Source organism: Lissotriton vulgaris, chromosome 1_1 (genome assembly GCF_964263255.1).
Source record: "Lissotriton vulgaris chromosome 1_1, aLisVul1.2, whole genome shotgun sequence".
NCBI classification, from domain to species: Eukaryota; Metazoa; Chordata; class Amphibia; order Caudata; family Salamandridae; genus Lissotriton; species Lissotriton vulgaris.
The window spans coordinates 2,079,258,627-2,079,278,893 of record NC_141685.1 but is presented as its reverse complement, the minus strand read 5'-3'; the positions used below and the strand labels follow the sequence as shown (position 1 = coordinate 2,079,278,893).

The 20,267-nt window shown below is 45.5% G+C and overlaps 1 protein-coding gene across 1 annotated transcript in view; it reads right to left on the bottom strand.

Annotated features, from left to right (window-relative positions):
* STRAP (serine/threonine kinase receptor associated protein) overlaps positions 1–20,267 on the bottom strand; it is a 151,667-nt gene that overhangs the window by 30,458 nt on the left and 100,942 nt on the right. Inside the window, exon 8 of the mRNA XM_086920863.1 lies at positions 7,888–8,037. Coding sequence (XP_086776989.1) covers positions 7,888–8,037 — 150 coding nt within the window. The remainder of the gene's footprint in view (positions 1–7,887; positions 8,038–20,267) is intronic.

Below are 20,267 nucleotides of genomic sequence, written 5' to 3'. Positions count from 1 at the left end.
ATTTCTAAAAGCTCTAACTCAAATGCTCCGAGACCTATTGCACTGTGTGAGGGTGAGGGGGTGAGGGGTTGAGGGTGAGTGAGGGTGAGTGAGGGTGAGTGAGGGGTTGAGGGTGAGTGAGGGGTTGAGGGTGAGTGAGGGGTTGAGGGTGAGTGAGGGGTTGAGGGTGAGTGAGGGGTTGAGGGTGAGTGAGGGGTTGAGGGTGAGTGAGGGGTTGAGGGTGAGTGAGGGGTTGAGGGTGAGTGAGGGGTTGAGGGTGAGTGAGGGGTTGAGGGTGAGTGAGGGGTTGAGGGTGAGTGAGGGGTTGAGGGTGAGTGAGGGGTTGAGGGTGAGTGAGGGGTTGAGGGTGAGTGAGAGTGAGTGTGAGTTAGGGTGAGGGGTTGAGGGTGGGTGAGGGTGAGGGGTTGAGGGTGAGTGAGGGTTTGAGGGTGAGTGAGGGTGAGTGGGTGAGTGAGGGTTTGAGGGTGAGTGAGGGTGAGTGGGTGAGTGAGTGAGGGTGAGTGAGGGTGAGTGGGTGAGTGAGTGAGGGTGAGTGAGGGTGAGTGAGGGTGAGTGAGGGTGAGTGAGGGTGAGTGAGGGTGAGTGAGGGTGAGTGAGGGTGAGTGAGGGTGAGTGAGGGTGAGTGAGGGTGAGTGAGGGTGAGTGAGGGTGAGTGAGGGGTTGAGGGTGAGGGGTTGAGGGTGAGGGGTTGAGGGTGAGGGGTTGAGGGTGAGGGGTTGAGGGTGAGGGGTTGAGGGTGAGGGTGAGGGGTTGAGGGTGAGGGGTTGAGGGTGAGGGGGTGAGGGTGAGGGGGTGAGGGTGAGTGAGGGTGAGGGGTTGAGTGGGAGGGGTTGAGGGTGGGTGAGGGTGAGTGAGTGAGGGTGAGGGGTTGAGGGTGAGTGAGTGAGGGTGAGGGGTTGAGGGTGGGTGAGTGAGGGTTTGAGGGTGAGGGGTGTCCCCAAACAGAAAGTTCCAAACTTTGCCATTGGCATATTCTAAACCTCACTCTTAAACATTACATACCAACAGTCACTATGCAATGCTGAACAAACCCGGCAATTGGTGAAAACGGCCAACTTTCAAAATCTAGAAAAGTTAATGCCCTGTAACAATTTTGTAAAACCCCGGTCAAAATCGCCCAGAAAACAACCCTGAATAAAAAATAAAACTGACAACTAAATAGATTCCTACTTGCCTCCCTACTGGGTCCATAGACTGACACCAAAGGACATCATCAAGAATCAAGAGGATGTTGAGCGTCGTTCCCGATACTCTTTCAAAAAAAATTGCGAATAAACGTGACTAAGCACAGGTCTACGGCGCACGTAGCATGGTTAAATGACAGGTACGGGAACAACTGGTACTCTGAGTAGCACATGGGCAGGACTAAACTGCGTGTAAGCAGCACGCGTTGTGAAATTGATGGCAGGTTGGGGAATGATAGCTGCTACAGAGCAGACTAAAAGCGCGTGTAGGAGAACTAATAGTAGATAGGGCCATAAGTGAGGCTATGAAATACAGGCAGAAAAAAAAACTTTGGGACACGTGCGTAGAGGAACAAAGGGAGGAGGTGGAAAGCTGATAGGGGGGTGGTTGGTATTATGGCGGCGCTTGCATGCAATATACCTGTGAGGCATCGGTAGTGAATAAGTCCTCGGCGGTGGCTCGAACACACATCAGAGGGGGCTGTGATCTGTGGGGAAACAGGGGTTTAGGACATTGGGTCAGGTAGGCGTGATCACGGGAGGTGGGCGCTAGAGGCAGTGTACCTGATTGGTCTCTGTAGCCACTCGCAACAGGGTAGTAGGTAAGGACGTGGATCCGGCGGACAAAAATCGATGTCTTCTGTCCGGTTGAAAGTACGGTACATCCACGGGGGTACCGAAATGGCCGATACTGAATCTGAGGGGAGAGAGAGAGGTACTGGTCAAAGGACTGCGAGGCCAGCGCAAGTAGCCAAAGTAGCAGCCTTGATGATACACATACCTCTGGACGTGTATGGAGTGCTTCCGGGTCAGTCAGGAGCCTCGGGCGTAGTCAGGGAGACCAGAAATGTCTGGAAGGAAGTAGAGAGGGGGCGAGGCCAGGTGACGTGGAATCGTCCAATAGGTCTGGGGGAGGAGGTGGGGAAGGGGCGTGTCGCACAGAGGGGTTCGCACTGGTATGTATACACAGGGAGAGCGAAAACCCATAGGAGTCCGAAGGACAAAATAAAATAAACAAATAACACGGCGGGCAGGGGAGGGGGCGGAGAGGAGAAATGCGACACGGAGGGAAGGGGAGGGGGCGGAGCGGGGAGGGGGCGGAGAGGGGAGAGGTGCAATAGACGGAAGGAAGAGAGGGGAGGGGGAGGAGAAAGAGAAATGCGACACGGCGGGAGGGGGCGGAGCGGGGGAGAGGGTGTGTGTGTGTTGTTAGGAGACGGACGTGCACGCGCACGCGCTTTTAAGGTCAATGCGCATGCGCATAAGCTCAATGCGCATGCGCATTGACCTTAAAAGTCACGGGCACTGCAAGGAATCGCCACGATTCCTTGCAAGTTAGAAAAGAGTCGATGAGCCCCTATAGTCTCGCTTGCTCGATGCGCATGCGCATCGACAGGCGAGACCTAACAATGTATCCTGCATAGTCTCCCTGTTGTGTGGGTTGTGCAATGCGTCAGAAATGACTAAGTGGTCTTCTATACCATAATCTTGCTGTAAGATGGTTTGATAGAAAGCTAGTATTTTATTTTTATTAACCGTTGTTTTGAGTTCATGTATTAATTCGAACTTTAGAAAAAAAAGAAAGTATATCTGCATCCACATCAAACAATGCTATAAGATGACTAATAGTGGGAGAGGTATAAATCTTTCTGAAAACAGGAAATAAATTGCAACCCATTCAAACCGCTTGCCATGCTATTAGCTACCAGGCAGTGGGGGGAGGGGGGATACAGAGTTAGGCTCTTCTTTAATCTCTGCTTTGGCCCTGGTTACCACACCATTGATCGCTCCATTTATATGTTGATTCCCATTAAATAGGCTGACAGTGCCAGCAAGAGACCCACTAAACCTCTAATTTCTAAGCATGTAACGAAACAGCATTTACTTTAGCATCTAAGGAACTGTCCATAAGCGTTGCATCCCTCACGTGGGGCAGCTATCTTTAAATATTTGAGGTAATAAATGTACTGCAAGAGTTGAGCTCCATCTGTTCCCAACTGATGTTGTGTTCAATACAAATAGAATTTTGGGTGCATTTAGACCTAAGAGAGTTCTGCAATTTGCCAAAGGAATTTCAAGATCTTGAGGATTTGTGATTAACCTATTGGGGGTGAGGGGCGAGGGAGGGGGGTGGCAAAAGGAAGAGTGGATGTTGCTACTTGTCCGGCCCAATGAAAGAAATAGCTGGAGATGGGTATGAACGAAGAGCATTTTTTTCTTATGAGAAGCCTAACGTTTGCTTTTTCCAAAGGATTGCAGTACAGTAGTCCCTTTACTACTAATGCTAGAACAAGAGCGGGACCTGGACATGCATGTATGTATTTTGTGTGAGTTTGTTAATTCATTGGATACACAGTTTGGTGAACTGCCTGCGCATATGGCATATCTTGATCACAGTGAAGCCTGTATGGGTAACCAACAGTAACTAGAGTATCCCTTAAGTGCCTGGCATGAATTTGGACTGGACGGTTCCCACTGTGGCTCGGACAAGACTGGTTGGGTCCAAACCGAGGTGGCATGGTGTGAAAAATGATGGATGGGATGCGGCCCCAAGTAATTACTAGTGGGTGAGATGAATTCTAGAATTCCATGCATTCTTTTTTGAATACTTTTGTTTTACATCAAAGACATAGGCATGACATGCAGGACGATCCGAAGTAGGATGGGTGAGTATTGCAGTAGCATAAGATGCAAGAAGAACACCACAAAGAGGAGTAATCACTTCATCACACAGGGACACTCCCAAAGGACCTGAGATGGGCTGTTTTGGAGCAACAGGATAAACACATCCAGGAGGCTGAAAAGATCCCTTCTTCAAAAGAATGGTGGGTGTACCATTTGGCAAAATACATTAAAGGATGTAATGTATTAATGGTTGGCAATCAGCAAATGATGCCCAGATTATGAAACAAACCACAATACCCATAGTATGCGGGTGGATTTCCAAGCGGAAACAACTTAAAATGAACTCTCATCACTACTGTTCTCACTGCCTTGCATTAAAGAAATACATTCCTTCTCACTCCCTCGTTTTACAACACCGAAATAGCCATTAAATTGTGTGTTATTTGACCTGTACAATGGACAGCCACATATCTGTAGATCTTTTCCCCCAGACACAGTCAAATGCCGCTCTTTATTCCATTCACCCGGTTTACCACATTACTTTTTGGCAAAGTAAATTCCAAACACAACTACAGAGACAGATCTGTTACGCATAGGATGATGTGATACAAGGGTAGAGCCTGTACATATGGCCACACACTACGGGCATTTGATGTACCTGTCCAGACACTGACAATATGCAGGGGTTTGGAGAAGGAAGGAGGTCCAAGATACTGGGTGATCCCTGGACAAAGTGAGTTTGACTATTCCAAATGAAATACACGGAATACTTGTTGCATTGGTAATGTAGGGGTCTGTTTAGGGATGTTCTTCCTCCAGTATTTCACTACAGGATTCCCCCGCCTCTGCCCTCGAATAAAAAGCAGGCTTCAGTCATACTTTATCTGAGTGTTGACCTCGGACCCCAATCTGTGTTTAACGCCAAGACTGCCCTTGTGGCTTACACCCACAGCACACTGTTGGATGTTAGGATTACAAGATTCTTGTCTGCGCTGAAATACTGCACAGATCCTGCTTTTACATAAAGTTTGCATCGCTAACTAATGGGGAATTATATTTCCGATTACTGAATAATATGGCTCCTAATTATGAATCTTTCTTTTCCTGTATTCCCCCCAACCACAGGTGATAGAAGGGCCAATGAACCCTGTTGGTATGCAAGTGTGACCTGCATGAATGTATGCTTTTGTCCAGAGCACTGTTACAAGTGTGATGACATTTAGTCTGTTGAAGGTAGTAACAAGGCAATTCCATAAAGTAGAGTTTTGAGGATCTGTTATTGGAGGTACTGAGGAAAGAAACTAGATCCTTGTTTGGATGAATAATGGTGGCTAAAATATGTAGACCCTTTCTCTATGCAAGGGATCACTAACTATACTCACTGGCATCATCCTTGGTTTTAATCGTACACAATTACTCTGTAGCAGATTAAAAATGTGAAGAGGGGACAAGACAATTTTAATTGTAGCACAGATCCCACTATCAAGAATGTCCCTTAGAGCCTCCTTTAGTAGAAGTTTGAGTCACCTAGACACAATAGGTGCCTGCGTGAAGAGTTGAAGCGTGCCACTAATTGAAAGGATTCCCCTTCCAGGTAGGGTGGGTGGAAATAAGTTAGGGTTATTGACCTGAGGTGGACTCCATCCCAACTGACTGACGATCAAGATACAAGGATGGTACGAGCTTTCAATAACCTTCAGCAATATTTAGGTACAATTTTTCCATAGTGGAACTGAATTCTGTGATTAGATCTTGTTACATAGAAACCAGATTCATACCGAAAAAAAAAATGTTCAACCAGCAAGGCAGGAAAAAGGGTGTGGGAGGTGTGGGGGGGATGGGGGGATTTGGCCGGGGGTAGGATCAATAGAGAAGAAAATCACAGAGTATGGATTGACAAGGACCCAACAAGTCAACCGGAACACCTGTACAACGAGCAGATAAGAATTGTATATATAAGAATGTAAAAGGCTTGATTACTGGATTATGCAGCAACACCTGTGTCACCAAGATAAGTCTTAAACAAGTGAGTCTTTATAGCTTGCCTGAAGGAGAGGATGTTCACATATTATTCACAACTAAAGTAGTTTTGGACAACCCACCGCAAAGCCTAACAAGAATTGCTTTAGGGTTTGGGTGGTAGGAAATGCGAGTGCTTTCAGCCGAAGATAGTTCTTACTTAAGAAGCTTCACAAGTCACAATATGCACAATAATACCCTGTTAATACCATTACTGCCAATGAAGCATGTAATGCTTAATGCTGTGTGATACTTTATTCTACTCTTACACTTCTTGTTAAAGAACCACAGTACTTAGTAATGCAAGTCCCTGCACCCCAGATCCTTAAGTATTTCAGCTCAGGAGTGCTAAATAGCTAAAGGAACTTTTCTCCATTTCACACTTTCTGTAAACACAGACTTAAAAGCGATAAAATATTAGGGCGAGGACTCTCATGGCAGCATGCCACTCTGTCTGCCCCAGAGCCTGTTTTTGGCAGTGGTGTTCCAACTTCCCTTCCTGTGGCAGGCACCACAGAACCAAATACACAAATTTCCGTGAGTGCCCCGGAGGTTTCTGGGCGCTCTTTTACCCTCAAGAGGATTATTTTTTAAATAAATCGCACTTTTGGGTGGTCGACTTATTTTTGTTTTTCAAAAGAAATGGGCTACTTGGGATTTCTGACAGTCCAACCCAGCCTGTCCTGCCTGGCTCAACACCCAGCTGACACGGTCTCCTGTGCTGGAATGGGGAAGATCAGTCTCTCACCTACAGATAAGGTCAGGTACTCCGGGGCACCGCTCTCCCTCCTCCACCCAGACATATGCACAGGAAGTAGGAGGGCGAGTTTTCGGGTCTGGCCCTCCTCCTAGGGAGCGCAGATTAAGGGAACTGTGACATTACTCTCTACCTACAGAGAACTGTCATTCTTATGCATGTAGAGTTAACCAGGGTGCTGTAGGGGATTTACAACCTGGCAGTCTTCTTACCCCAAGAACCTGGTCCTCCCTAGGAGCTTTTAAAACCCAAACAGGGGAAATCTCGCATGCTCGACACCAGAGAATGTGCAAGGCATGGCCTTGGAGTGAAACATGAAGAGACCCTGGAGCACAGATTTCCAAGGGGCTTGCAGCGTTTTAACCTGGGTGGTAGGGTCTAGCCACCAGAAGTATCCATTTTGGGCTTGCTGGGCTCTTAAACTTTTCTTCGTTTTCCAGCTGCTGTTCTTTTGTAGCTCTCCCTTTGATGTGGGTAAGCTTAGGGCATGCCCATGACTCTTCATTCAGACCCGTACCTCTATATGGGCTTCTGCAACTTCTCCTCGTCCAGTATGAATCGGGAGTCCCCCACCTACAGAACTGGGGTGAGGGAGGAGGAAAGTAAATGGCTCAGAGCCCTTTACTCACATGACAACATTCATTTATCCTACCATGTAGACATTTAGATTTGCGCTGCTCCAAGATGCACAGCAAATGTTGGGTTAATTTGAAGTGCATGGTACTTGTCGATTCAGACTAATGCACATAATGAAAGTCTACAGTTTAGTTTAAGTAGACTGGTTTCAAAGATGTGTGTAGGACTGAAATAGCCTCTTGCCGCTATACGCATGTGCACAGCACCATAGACAACAATGAAGTGTGCATTTACTAGTCGAACTACTGCATGATTTGATAGTAGGGTAGGTTATAAAGCAGACTGGGGTAAATAGAACTGTACTTTAATATACAATGGGGACCGGTTCTCTCAATGCATCGGTACTCACAGAGATAGTGATTGTCTGGTTCTGTCAGGGTTTACCCACGGTATAAGGACTGATCCAGTGCTCACAGCATGGGACAGACAGACAGACAGACACACACACATTTACTCTGCACATATGCAAACTCACTCACTTCTCCCACACTCACCTCTCCATTGCTATATATATATTAGAGTATAAACATGGCATACAAACTTCGAGTTTAAATGCCTCGATGTTAGAATGTAAGCATAATAAATCAAAAATAACCCCGTTTGCAAAGACGCATTATACAAAAACGTTCACAGATCACGTTAGCGAAAAGTGTAAACCATTCTTACCTGGTAGTACACATTTCCAGAGGCCATATGTCTTTCCAACTGCAGTCTGCCACAACCTTAATGTGCCATCCTCTGAACCACTGGCATACAACTCTCCATCAGGACTAAACCTCACACAATGCACGGGGCCAAAGTGCCCTTTGTAGGATTCTGCAACAGAACAAAAAAAATTTAAGAAGACTAATGATAGTGCAACCTTTTTACTGCCCTAAATAAGGCGACTTTGATTCCAAGATAGAATGTCGCTTGGTTTCGTATGGAAATAACATTTCCACGTTTTCAACCACTGTTACCGAGAACCATAGTATATTAGTTATCACCAGTTTTATCAATATGAATATGAAAAGCAACGAGTCCAATAGCTGTTAATTCGAAACATGATATCATTTGACAAATGCAAAATACTTACTTGAAGTCTGACTTCACCTGCGAGTCTCAGTGATCCGTCAACCCTCTGAGGGTGCAAGCTTTAAGGTTGCAAGGCTAGCGGAACACTCCTGGTATTCAAAACAGAACCATTACCCCATGGGTTGTCATGCCTGTTGCATTAATGTTATGCTACTATAAGGAGGCACTCTGGCATTTTCAGTTAGCACAGTGAATTTGGTTGCAAAGAGGTACCCCTCCCATTTCAGATAGCGCAGTGAAATTTGCTGCAAGTTTTTTTTGCAGTTTTATATAGCGCGAACTAGGTATCAGAGCACCTTACCTGAGCACCAGTTGCGCTAGACGGACACATCCTTTTTTTTTTTGTTAGGCGCGCGGGGATTAAGTAATTTGCCCAGAATCACATCATGCTGAGTGTCCCTGCTTTGACTCGAACCCGACAGCTCTAGCCTTTAGGCCACATCCTCTGCATATGGAGCAGCAGTGTTGAAACTGACTTTGTGGCGGTTCCACTGCTTACAGCCTTCAATGTATTTCAGTTTAGTGCGTTTGTTAAAGACATTTCTATTTGGCCAATTTTCTTACACCAAAGCCCCTACCACTGGGACTAAGAATGTGAAGCTAAGTAGCCACTCTGTTGAGAACCAGCCAACCTGGAACACAAACCATTACTTCAATCAATCCAATTCAAGGATCCAGATATAGCTCTCAGGGAAGTCTTCCATTTTTTTTAAAAACTGCAAACCAACATACTTTATTACGTACAATACTGCCACCTAGTGGCATTTGCGATATAACATTTACATGATTTCATTTCAAGCACTGTTCTTACACAGCTGACCTAGCTTTTTGCAGGAGATTCACAAAATAAACTTCACCCAATCGAAGTGAAAATCATTTAACTAATTACCGACACTAATCGTTACTCCAGTTGCCACCCCCTTCAAAATCTGTTGAAACGTGCCTCTTACAGCATAATCAAATGACAGGCGCCAGTACGTACGGAGGTTGGGCCCCGCCAACTAGGGTTACCAACTGGCATGGGTGCAAATTCAGGACGGTCAGTGTAAAAATTCAGGACAAAGGGTCAAAATTCAGGACAAAAATTCTGGACAGAAGGTCAAAATTCAGGACAAAAATTTGGGACAAAACATAAGTTTTACAAACATATCAGAGGAGGTGGCACAATAATATATAAGTAAGTAAATAGATAACCAAAATAAATACAAGTAAAAATAAGTTTATATAAGGTTGAGCAAATCGTGCACTTCACAGTTTTTCAGTATGCGCGCAAAGCGATATCGGGCCCTTTCTGCAATCAAGATTTGTGCTAGTAACAATAAACATTAATAAATCGTATTTTATATTTGTATGTTCAAATCTGTCTTTTACATGTGCAGTGAAAACGGTGTTGGTTATTTTATTTTTATTTTCTCCAGCATGGCGCCAAGACAAAAGCAGAATGCTTTGCACTAACTAGTCCCATGCAGGAGAAGGCACACCACATGCTGTCACTACATTTAGGCCCATTGTCATTCGAAAGGGCTTATCAGCTGCACTCTCAGAATGACAATGGGCCACTCCACCGTCTGAGCGAGGTCCGGGTGGGGCGGCTGCAGGCAGCCTCTACAGAGTAAAAGATAAGAGCGAGAGGCCCGAATGAAATCTTTTAAACTCAGGGGGCCTCTCGCATATGAAACTGCATTTCTTACTGAAATTTCCTATTTCGACTTTAGTATGATGTCTGTAAGGCGTCCGTAATTTGAGATCCCCAAATTACGGACGCCTTACAGACATCATACTAAAATGACGGACGGTCCGTGAAATTTACGGACGGTTGGTCACCCTACCGCTAACCGATTGGGAAAACGGAGGATCCTAATTCGTAGTCTGTTCTACAGACCCGACCATATTAAGCACTATCTCCACACGTAACAGGCCACATGAAGCAAGTCACCTAGGCAGATCTACATTTAGGCCCTCTCATAACCACTAACACCGCCTTCGTCCTTACCAAGTACACTCAGCTGAGGTAACATTTATTCTTTCCAACCACACACGTGCACACATCCTGCTGCAGTGCCTCACATCGGCAGTATAGACACAATCAGTCAAGTCAATCAATCCAGCTCAATAATTGCTCCGGTTATTTTTCTCAAATTGATGGCATACATTCCATTTGAATTTTTCTTCCACCTACTCAACTGCACATGAATATGCCATTAAAAAGTAGTACTGAACTGGTAGGTAAATCTAGCAAGTTCGTCCCTTTTGAATATTACCCAGACGTCAGACTGGATCCCAAACATTTTTCAACAGTATCTTAAAACGACGAGAAGTGGCGCCGTGCAGCTTCACACCAACGTCACTTCAAATGACATCTCATGGTCTGAGATTCCCCAAGAGCCACAAGATTATAATAATAGGGGGCTTATAAAGCGCACGGCTACCTCCAACGGAGATGTCCCGGCGCTGATCGTGCTGCTGAACTAGTTGCGTGGCACCTGCAAGGAGTTAAGGAAGATTTAAGAGCCACGTTTTTAATGCTCTCCTGAAGATCTGTTCAGAGTGTATCTTCCTTAAATAGTCAGGCATGGTGTTCCACAGCTTTGCCGTTTTAACCGGGAAGGAGCGACCTCCGGTCCTGGCCTTTGCAAACCGTGGAATGATCAGAAAGTTCTTCTCATTAGATAAGAGTGCTCTCTTATTACTGTACGAGTCTTCGCATCAAATATAGAGGATCGATGATATTCATTGCTCTGTGGGCCAATTTAAAGGCTTTAAACTCTACCCTTCTTTTCACTGGTAGCCAGTGAAGACTAATCCGGTGGGGAGTTATGTGGTGCCGCATTGGCACGTTATGCACAAGCCTTGCTGCTGCATTCTGAACAGTCTGCCGTCTTCCTAAGTACTCCGGAAGTCCAACATACAGACTGTTCGCATAATCAAGTTGGAAGTGACCAATGCATGCACCACATTCTTTCTACACTCCAAGGGAAGATAATGGAGAAAGCTGAGAAGAGCCGTCATCTTCCAAAAACATTGTCCCGAGACACGGATGTAGTGAAGGAGGTCCACTCAGGAAGGTTGTAATTCAAGATGCTTTATTCATAAAGACAACCGGTTGTAAGGAACAGGACATCATGTTGATAAGTGGCAGATCAGAGCCCCACCAGGAGCTGCCTGTCAACTGCTCAGCCCATGACCAACTGTCGCTATGCCTCTCTCAGTCCCAACATTCCGAGGCATCATCAGACTCCAACATTCTAATGAGTCAGAGCACAGGCACTGGCAGAGCAGGTCAAGTAAAACACCTTACAGTATAATATGCAGGATACTACATATCCCCTTTCGTTCTAACAGAAGCATTAAACCACTACGTAAATAACAACTGGCGAGAGAAAACCAAGGAAGAGATAACAAGGAAGAATAGCAGAGGAACAGAAACAACAACAAAGAAAGGTGTAAGCAAAGCAGCGTGAAGAGACATGTGGAAGGAAATGAGGAGTAGGAAGAGAAGAGTAAAGCGGGAACCGATAGAGATAACACAGACTCACGGACATAGAAAAGATGAGGGTAAGATGAGTAATCAGAACATGGAAATAACAAGGGGCAGAAGAACTCACACGCACCAAGGACTAAACCCCAAACACACCCACTGGCCAGGCAGGCAGGAAGGGGAGAAAGAACAAGGCACAATGGAAAACTGACACCAGCCTCCACACAGACACAGGAAAGAGGGAGTAACAGATTTCCTCCGAAACAGGGAAGGAAAGAGTAAAAAACAACGAAAGAAAGCTAGGAGGCAAAAGACGGCAACAAGACGTGTAGATCCAGAAACCAGGGGTGGCAATGAGAATGACACCACGAGGAAAGCTGGACGAGTAGGAAAACAGAGAAGAGGCAAAGTAGATACAAACAGTATAACTACAACTTCCCTCAGTTTTCAATAAACAATATAAATGCGATGTAAGTGTAACATTGCGTTATTCAAAACAGCAAAATTACAAAATGTAAAAAGACAATACCAGTCATAAGGACTAAAACCCATGACCGTCCTCTACTCCTATGTAAGAGTGTGAGGAGCACTGTATATGGGACTGAAACCCATGTGACGCCCTATGTAGGGTGACCATCTAAATGTAAATGGGACTGTAACCCATAATAAGCCCTGTGTGTGGGTACTCGAGTAAAAGTAGAAAGGGCAGTGACCCTAGCTACAGTGCCCTTGTAAGGCTAAAATTCGTATGTTACCTATGTAGGCAAATGTATATGGGCAAAATGGGTCTAGAACCCATTCCCATCCCTTTGTAGGGTAAAAATAATGTGAACAGGCACATATATGTGGGCAAACGGGGAAATACCCATTCCCACCCCTGTGTAGGGAAATATCTTTTGACATAAATAAAGATGCAAATAATGCATAGTTTTTTCCTCTTATTTTTTTTTTGAGGATGCTAATGGGGCTAGAACCCATAGCGGTCATCTTTCAATATAAAATAATGTGCCATCGTTTTTCACTAAACATATTTTTAAACATTTTAGAAAATAGGTGTGTGTGTGTCACCATCGTCCTGTGACACTTACTGGAGTACGTATGTTACCCAGACTTGCAGATGTAAACAAAAAACAGCAGACATTTTAATGTGAAAAGCTCTCCAAGTTGCAAAAGGAATCTGCCAGACTATGTGAGCTCAAAAATCACAGGCACAATAGAATGTAAGCATGTCTGCTAAACATCTTTTTCCTTGTTCCTTGAATGTGCCAGAGTAAGAACAGCACTCTTTGAAAAGTCCCCATGTTCAATAGATAATTGCGCAAAAACGAAACAGCTCACCAATGCTCCTAAACTGTCTCTGCATCAGAAACTGCATGAATACAACGATGAGCTCTGTGGTGATCTGCCAAAGTCCAGTGCATGTGAAAATGATGCCACAGTAGGAAACAAATCATTGCACGATCTGTAGCTTGCAGAGCGCAAGGAATTAGGCTCTTATTTCATTCCAGCAAGAGCTGACAATGCCATTCCACTGAAAACGATAAAATGAACTCTAAGACTTCAGGTATGAGTTTCTTCGAAGATGAAAATGGTGGCACGCACTGAATGTGGCGCCGGATGGCTCCCGGTACGTTCCTGCGCTCAAGTTGTGCCTTAGGAGCAAGGATGACGTCACCGAGGCTTACTCGGAGATGAAGAGATCTGCGCAGCTCTTCTGAGAGAGGTGAGATGCGCGCAAGGAATTAAAACGAACTTTTATGACAGTTGAACTGTCGCAGAGCAGGCTGCAAAGAATGTCACTGAATAAAAATAAACTGTAGAGAGATTCACCTCGGCATATTTATTTCTCGGTGGCAATGTGAGGAAAAGTGAATAGTGCGCACTGGGGGCATATGTGTAAAAAAACACAAATGGACATTTCCTGAAGTTGTAGGCAGTCCATCACAGCAAATGTCAAGAACAGATAACCTCAAACGTTGACCCTTTCAGTATTTCCCAGGGATGTGTTTAAAGGCACAAGAACACAATGGGTGAGGTTTGAGGCCAACACGATGGATGAGGTGAATAGTTAATCTTTTAAATCTAGATGTAGCCACCCCAGCGCTCCGATGTGCACAGGATCACACCATGCAGGAATAAGGTGCAGAGAATCACACAGTATAATGAATTGAAAAAGCACAGCACACCTGTACTAGGGCTGGCCGGTGGTGAGGCCACTGGTGGGGCTAAAAGGCGTAATATTTTGTGCTTACTTGTTTCTTGTTCTCTTCTTTTTCTTTTCTTAGAAGTTCTTGTTTCTTCCTTACAGATGTCTTCATTGTACTGTTTAGAAAACGCTTTTTTCTTCTTCCTAGTTGATTCTTTCTTGTGGTTACCTCTTCTTCTGTAAATTGTGGTAGTTGCCACTGTAGTTTCTTTATTTTGCGCCATCTCCAGGTCCACTTTTAAATCAGGTACCTGAGATTTGCTTGTAGCTGTAGCTGTAGGTTCTTCGTCACCACGTCGCCAAAATATGTAGTAAAGGAGGTCCACTCAGGAAGGTTGTAATTCAAGATGCTTTATTCATAAAGACAACCGGTTGTAAGGAACAGGACATCATGTTGATAAGTGGTAGATCAGAGCCCCACCAGGAGCTGCCTGTCAGCTGCTCAGCCCATGACCAACTGTCGCTATGCCTCTCTCAGTCCCATCATTCCGATGCATCATCAGACTCCAACATTCTAATGAGTTAGAGCACAGGCACTGGCAGAGCAGGTCAAGTAAAACACCTTACAGTATAATATGCAGGATACTACAACGGACAATTTGCACTTTGCTGGACAATTGTGTGTCAAACTTAAAGCCCAAATTTCTGGCAGAGGTAACTGGAAGAGGCGGGGGATTTAACTCACCCGGCCACCAGAGCTCTGACCGTGGGATCGGAGATTGATTGAAGAAGAGAACCGCCGTCTTTTCTGTGTTTAATCTCAAGCAGTTCTCTGTCATCCATGAGGAGATATTCAGAAGACATTTCTTAAAATTGACAAAGGCTGTCTCACTATTGTAAAGGAGAACACTAATTGTGTGTCGTCCGCATACGAGACGACCTTCACCCCAAATTTCTCAATTACTGCTGCCAAAGGAGTGAGGTACACATCAAAGAGAGTTGGGCTCAAGGCCGAGCCCTGCGGAACCCCACACTTTAGGGGGCTAACAGTAGAAGTGTAGGGTTGGAGAACCAATTGCTGCGTGCGTCCCTCTAAGAATGAACGAAACCAGGCACAGACAGTGCCTGACACTCCAAGATCCCCAAGTCTGTTTAAAAGGATCCTGTGCAACACGGTGTCAAAAGCTGCACACAAGTCCAGCAGCACCAGCATCGCACTACTTCCTTGATCAACGGTTTCCCGAATAGTCTCTGCCACTTCCATCAAAGCTGTTTCCGTACTATACCCGGATCTAAAGCCAGATTGAGAGTTGTGAAGAAGATGGTTTATTTCTAGAAAGTCTAAGCTGTTTCTGTACTTCCTTTTCTAGGATTTTCGCCAGAGCAGGAAGGAGAGAAATTGGTCTAACATTTTTAAGCTCCAGAGGATCTGCATTTACCTTTTTTAACATAGGCTGGACAAATGCATTTTTCCAACTAGCGGGAAAGACCCTGGTTACCAGCGATGCATTCCAAATTTCATGCAATAGCGGCGGAAACCAGAGTGCAGGAAGTTTGAAGAATCTAGTCGGGCATGGATCCATGGGAGAGCCGATTTTATCTTAAGCTTCCCCGCCGACAAATCCAACTTTAAGGACAAAACTCTTCCCACATACTAGTCACCGCCAATGACTGAGATGGAAGATATGGTGGTCCCGGAAGTGGAAAGTAGGAATAAATGTCCTAAATTTTTGTCACGAAGAAGGTAGCTAGATTTTCACAAAGTTTTTGAGGAGGGAATAGTACTTTCGAACGCGACCGGTTTCATGAAGCCCTGTACAATACTAAACATTTATTTTGCTGATTTGTTTGAGTCGCCAATCTAATTGGCAAAGAAGGTTCTAATGGATTTACGTTTTACAGCATGACATTTTTTTAGCACTGTTTTAGAAGTACACTTGTCTGTCGGCTCATAGTGTTTGCGCGAGGCACGCTCCAACCTTTTGCACAGACTCTTCTCCACCCGGAACTTGTCCGTAAACCAAGGCGCAGAGGGTTTGTTCTGGGTAAACTTCCTATTTTTCATTGGGGCTTTAATATCCAGTGCGGAGGTAACCCACTGGTTAAAAATCAGTGCATCATGGTTAGGATCACCAGTAAGCACGGGGGAGGTGGATTGCAATAAGAAGCCCATTGAGTCAGTGGAGACCCTACTCCAGTTCCTCTTGACTACCTGGGTAGTACTTGCCAAGTCATTGCGGTGACTGAAAGGAATCAACCAATGATCCGACCATGTTATAGGGAGCGGATCATCTACCTGTAATGTTTGAACCTTAGTGAAAAGTAAATCAAGCATATGGCCTGCCATTTGGGTGGGTGCAGTTACCTTTTGCATCAGATTAAAACCTTTTAGAGAATCTTCCAACTGCACTGCTAAGGAGCAATTGGAGTCGTCCATATGGACATTAAAATCTCCAAGGACTGTCAGGTTGATATATTTCAGTGATAAGGCAGCAATGATGTCATACAGTTTCAGTAAATGGGCTCGAGGGGCATTAGGAGGTCTATAGACCAATAATCCTGGGGAACATCCTTTACAACGCAACTTTTAATCCGCACTACCATTATGACGCAGCTATTACAACGAAAGTCGTTACAACAGCTTTCGCTGGAGGGCGCTGTAGGATAGGGAATAGTTTAATTTTCTATCCAGCACCTTCCCTACTATCCACGGGGACTGGAGTTGGAATAGAAAATTAAACTATTCCACTATCCAGCGCCCCCAAACGCAAGTCATCGTAACGACTTGCGTTGTAAAAACTGCGTTGTAATGGCATGCGGAGTAAAAGCATGCGTTGTGATGTCATACATCCAATAATCCTGCCACAGGAGAAGCTTTGGCGGGTCTAACACAGTAAGACATAGCCTCAATTTGCCCCAAGTTCTCAATTCCCTTAAATGTAATCTCCCAGTCATCTCTTATAATGATTGTAAGGCCCCCACCAACCTTATTTTTGACCCGATTTACCGTAGAGATCCTGAATCCTGCTGGAGTAGCTGGTGTTATACAAGGATTAGAGCGATCTCGCAGCCAGGTTTCGGTAAGGAACATAATGTCCCAGGCATTCGTCTTTAAATTAAGCCAAATATCATCGGCATGTTTTGGAAGTGATCTACAGTTGATAAGGCATACATTAATGGCGTTCTCAGAGGGGTTCGTATATAACCCGTATGAATGAACTCCTTGCCCGTCTTCATCTTCCCTGGCCTCGTCCAACCTGAAGTTACAAGTCCTGTATCAGTGCTCACGGGGACTGCCTTCCTCATATCCTTCTGATCCTGGGACCAAGCATGCATGCCTATAGCAGTTTCCGGCAGAGAGAGCAAGTAATTGCTTCTTACTCCAAATAATTCTTAGTATTGACCCTTCTCGGGCAGCGTGGCTAGTGCTAGCCACGTTCTGGACGTGGACGGGAGCAGACAGGCCTGCCTTTGGAGCGCCCTTTTATCAAGGGCGTGCGAGACAGCGAGCAGTAAAGTGATAAAACACTCCCCCCCCGGGAGCCTTAAACACAGCTCCACAAGTTCCTAGCACAAAGTAACAATTACAGTTTTAAAAAAAAATGCTAAAACGGAAAATCGCCAGGAATGACACCCCTCTCTCAAGCCCTGCCACAGCTTGATTGAGTAATTGTCAGGCAGCACTAGTTGGACAGGAAAAGAGCAGCGTCTGGGTTATGGTGATGCCTTATTGTGTTTCTTCAAAAGAGCAGGTTAACCTGCATAATCCCCAATCAACTACACATCTGCCTTATGCTTTTATCCCTTAACTCTAGCATTAGAAGGACCTAGGGAAGGTTTACGTTCACAGCCCTGAAAATGGTTCACTTCGGTTGACTAAGGAATATCACCGGAAACATTTGAATTATCTTTATATAGGTGCTACCCCTGTGCGCCGACATTAGTTCCTTTCATAACATGCCACCAGAGGTGGATCCAGAGATCCTCATCTGATACTATGCTGATTTGACAAAACCTCAGCATGCACAGGATTTCACTCCCGAAAAAAAGGCAGGTTTCAAGCCCTGTGGCGACTGTTGCAAACAAGTGGCTGTGACAAATCTCCATCAGGTGTGCCTGTGGTGCTTGGAGTCGAGCCAAGACTCAAAGGCCTGTGAAGACTGCGTGCTGATAAACCCGAAGGCCTGTAGGAAATGTAAGAGAAAACCAAGTCGCCAAGCAAAAGAAAACCTCGTCAGGAATGTTCAAAATTGAGCTTCACATCTAAGGTTCGTTCGGGATCAGCTGAGCCACCCCAGAGATCAGTTTTCATTACGCTCCTAGTCTTCAGGTTAACAAACAACCCTGCAAAACAGAAGTAGTCCAAGCGTGCCTTAGCTTCTTCACGCCACACACATTCTCCTGGGGAAGGGGGGGGGTAGGACGGTGCTGTCCTTCTTGATCTCGCTCCACAAGTTAGCCGACTTCGGAGCCGATCCTGCTGCTGGTTCTGGCACAACCAGGTCAGAGTAGGGTATGCATTTCCTGTGGAAGAGGACCAAGAGGTCACAGAGAAGGAAGAGAAGGGCAGGACGAGTTACTTAAGGTAGAGGAAGGAAGAAGGTGGGGGGGTGGAAGAGCTCCATTAAGGAGCAAGAGCCCTCACACACCCCAGGAGGTGTCATGCTTCATCATAGGGTAGCTTCTAGTTGGGCCGACGCTGAAATGCTCAACGGGCCCCGCAGGGAGGCTCTTTGCCGGAGGTCTTCAGTGTTGTTTGCCGAAGGACCCTGGATGAAGGGGTGTGGGAAGCGTGTGCGAAATGAGTAGAGTGAGAGTGTGTCTAAAAATAGCTAAAAGAGTCTAAAGGAGTAGTTTCTGTCCTGTAACTCCAGTTCTGTAGTAGGGGTATCTCTGTTATAGTCATAATCTAGTGAATAGTCCCGCCCATGTGCGTGGACCCCGGCAATCAAAAATAATCTCTTAAGTTGTCAAAATCATGCAGAAACTGCAAAGACACTTAAGAGAGAATTTAAAGACAAATAATGCAGCCTATATCCACAGGCTACACTGTCCAGTACTTCAACTAGAAATTCCACCAAAAATCACCACACACAGCCCAGCCTGCCAGTTTCTACCATAGAGAAACCTGCCTCCCCCAGTCCAAGACTCAGGAATGATAGAGAGGAAGGTAGGGACAGACAAGCCCCATAGGCTGCCATTATGTGGCTTAAATAGGATACTGTGCCTTTAAGAGAACTTTCCAGACTTCTCCCAGTATCCCAGAATGCATAGCAGGTCCAACTTACTTTCAGTTCTTTTTGAAGGCGTATAAAACGCCAGACCTGCAGCATTGTTCACATGAAGAATTCTCCACCGGGGAGGAGGGAGGGCGCTTATGACTATAACAGAGATACCCCTACTACAGAACTGGAGTTACAGGACAGAAACTACTCCTTCTGTAGTAGGGGATCTCTGTGTATAGTCATAATCTAGTGAATAGAATGGCAAGCCCATCCCCACAACTAAGCGGCGGTGGAGAATAAATACATAATGCCACTATTGTGCGAACAAATTCCGCAGCGAAGCCTGTCCAACCTGAGCGTCTGCCCTGGCGTCAGTGTCCAGGCAGTAATGCTTAGCAAAGGTATGAACCGACTTCCAAGTGGCTGCCTTGCAGATCTCAGCAATCGGCACGTTACGGAGCAGAGCCGTCGTGGCAGCTTTGCCCCTGGTGGAATGAGCCTTAGGCTTACCTCCTAAGGTCTTATTAGCTTTCTGATAACACAATTGTATGCAGGACACAATCCACCTAGAAATGGACTGCTTAGAGGTCGCAAGACCTGTCCTGACCGATCCATAATTGATAAACAACTGGTCAGACCTACGGATATCTTTGGTTTTATCCAGATAAAATTTCAACACCCTCCTAACATCCAGAGAATGGAGAGACCTCTCCGCTGGGGATGAAGGGTTCTGAAAGAACGTAGGTAAAGTTATAGTCTGGTTGACATGAAAGTCAGAAATAACCTTGGGAAGAAATTTAGGGTGAGTACGCATAACAACCTTAGCAGTATGAAATACAGTATAAGGTTCATTACAACACAACGCCTGAATTTCACTCACCCTGCGGGCCGATGTAATGGCCACGAGGAACGCCGCCTTCCAGGACAGGTGCTGCAACGAAGCCTTATGAATAGGTTCAAAAGGTTCCTTCATCAATCTGGACAGCACCACATTCAATTCCCATGAAGGCGAGGGAAGCCTGACAGGAGGGAATACTTTCTTCAATCCTTCCAGAAAATCTTTGATCACTGGGATCTGGAAAAAAGAAGTCTGTGAAGGGCATTTCCTGTAGGCAGTCAATGC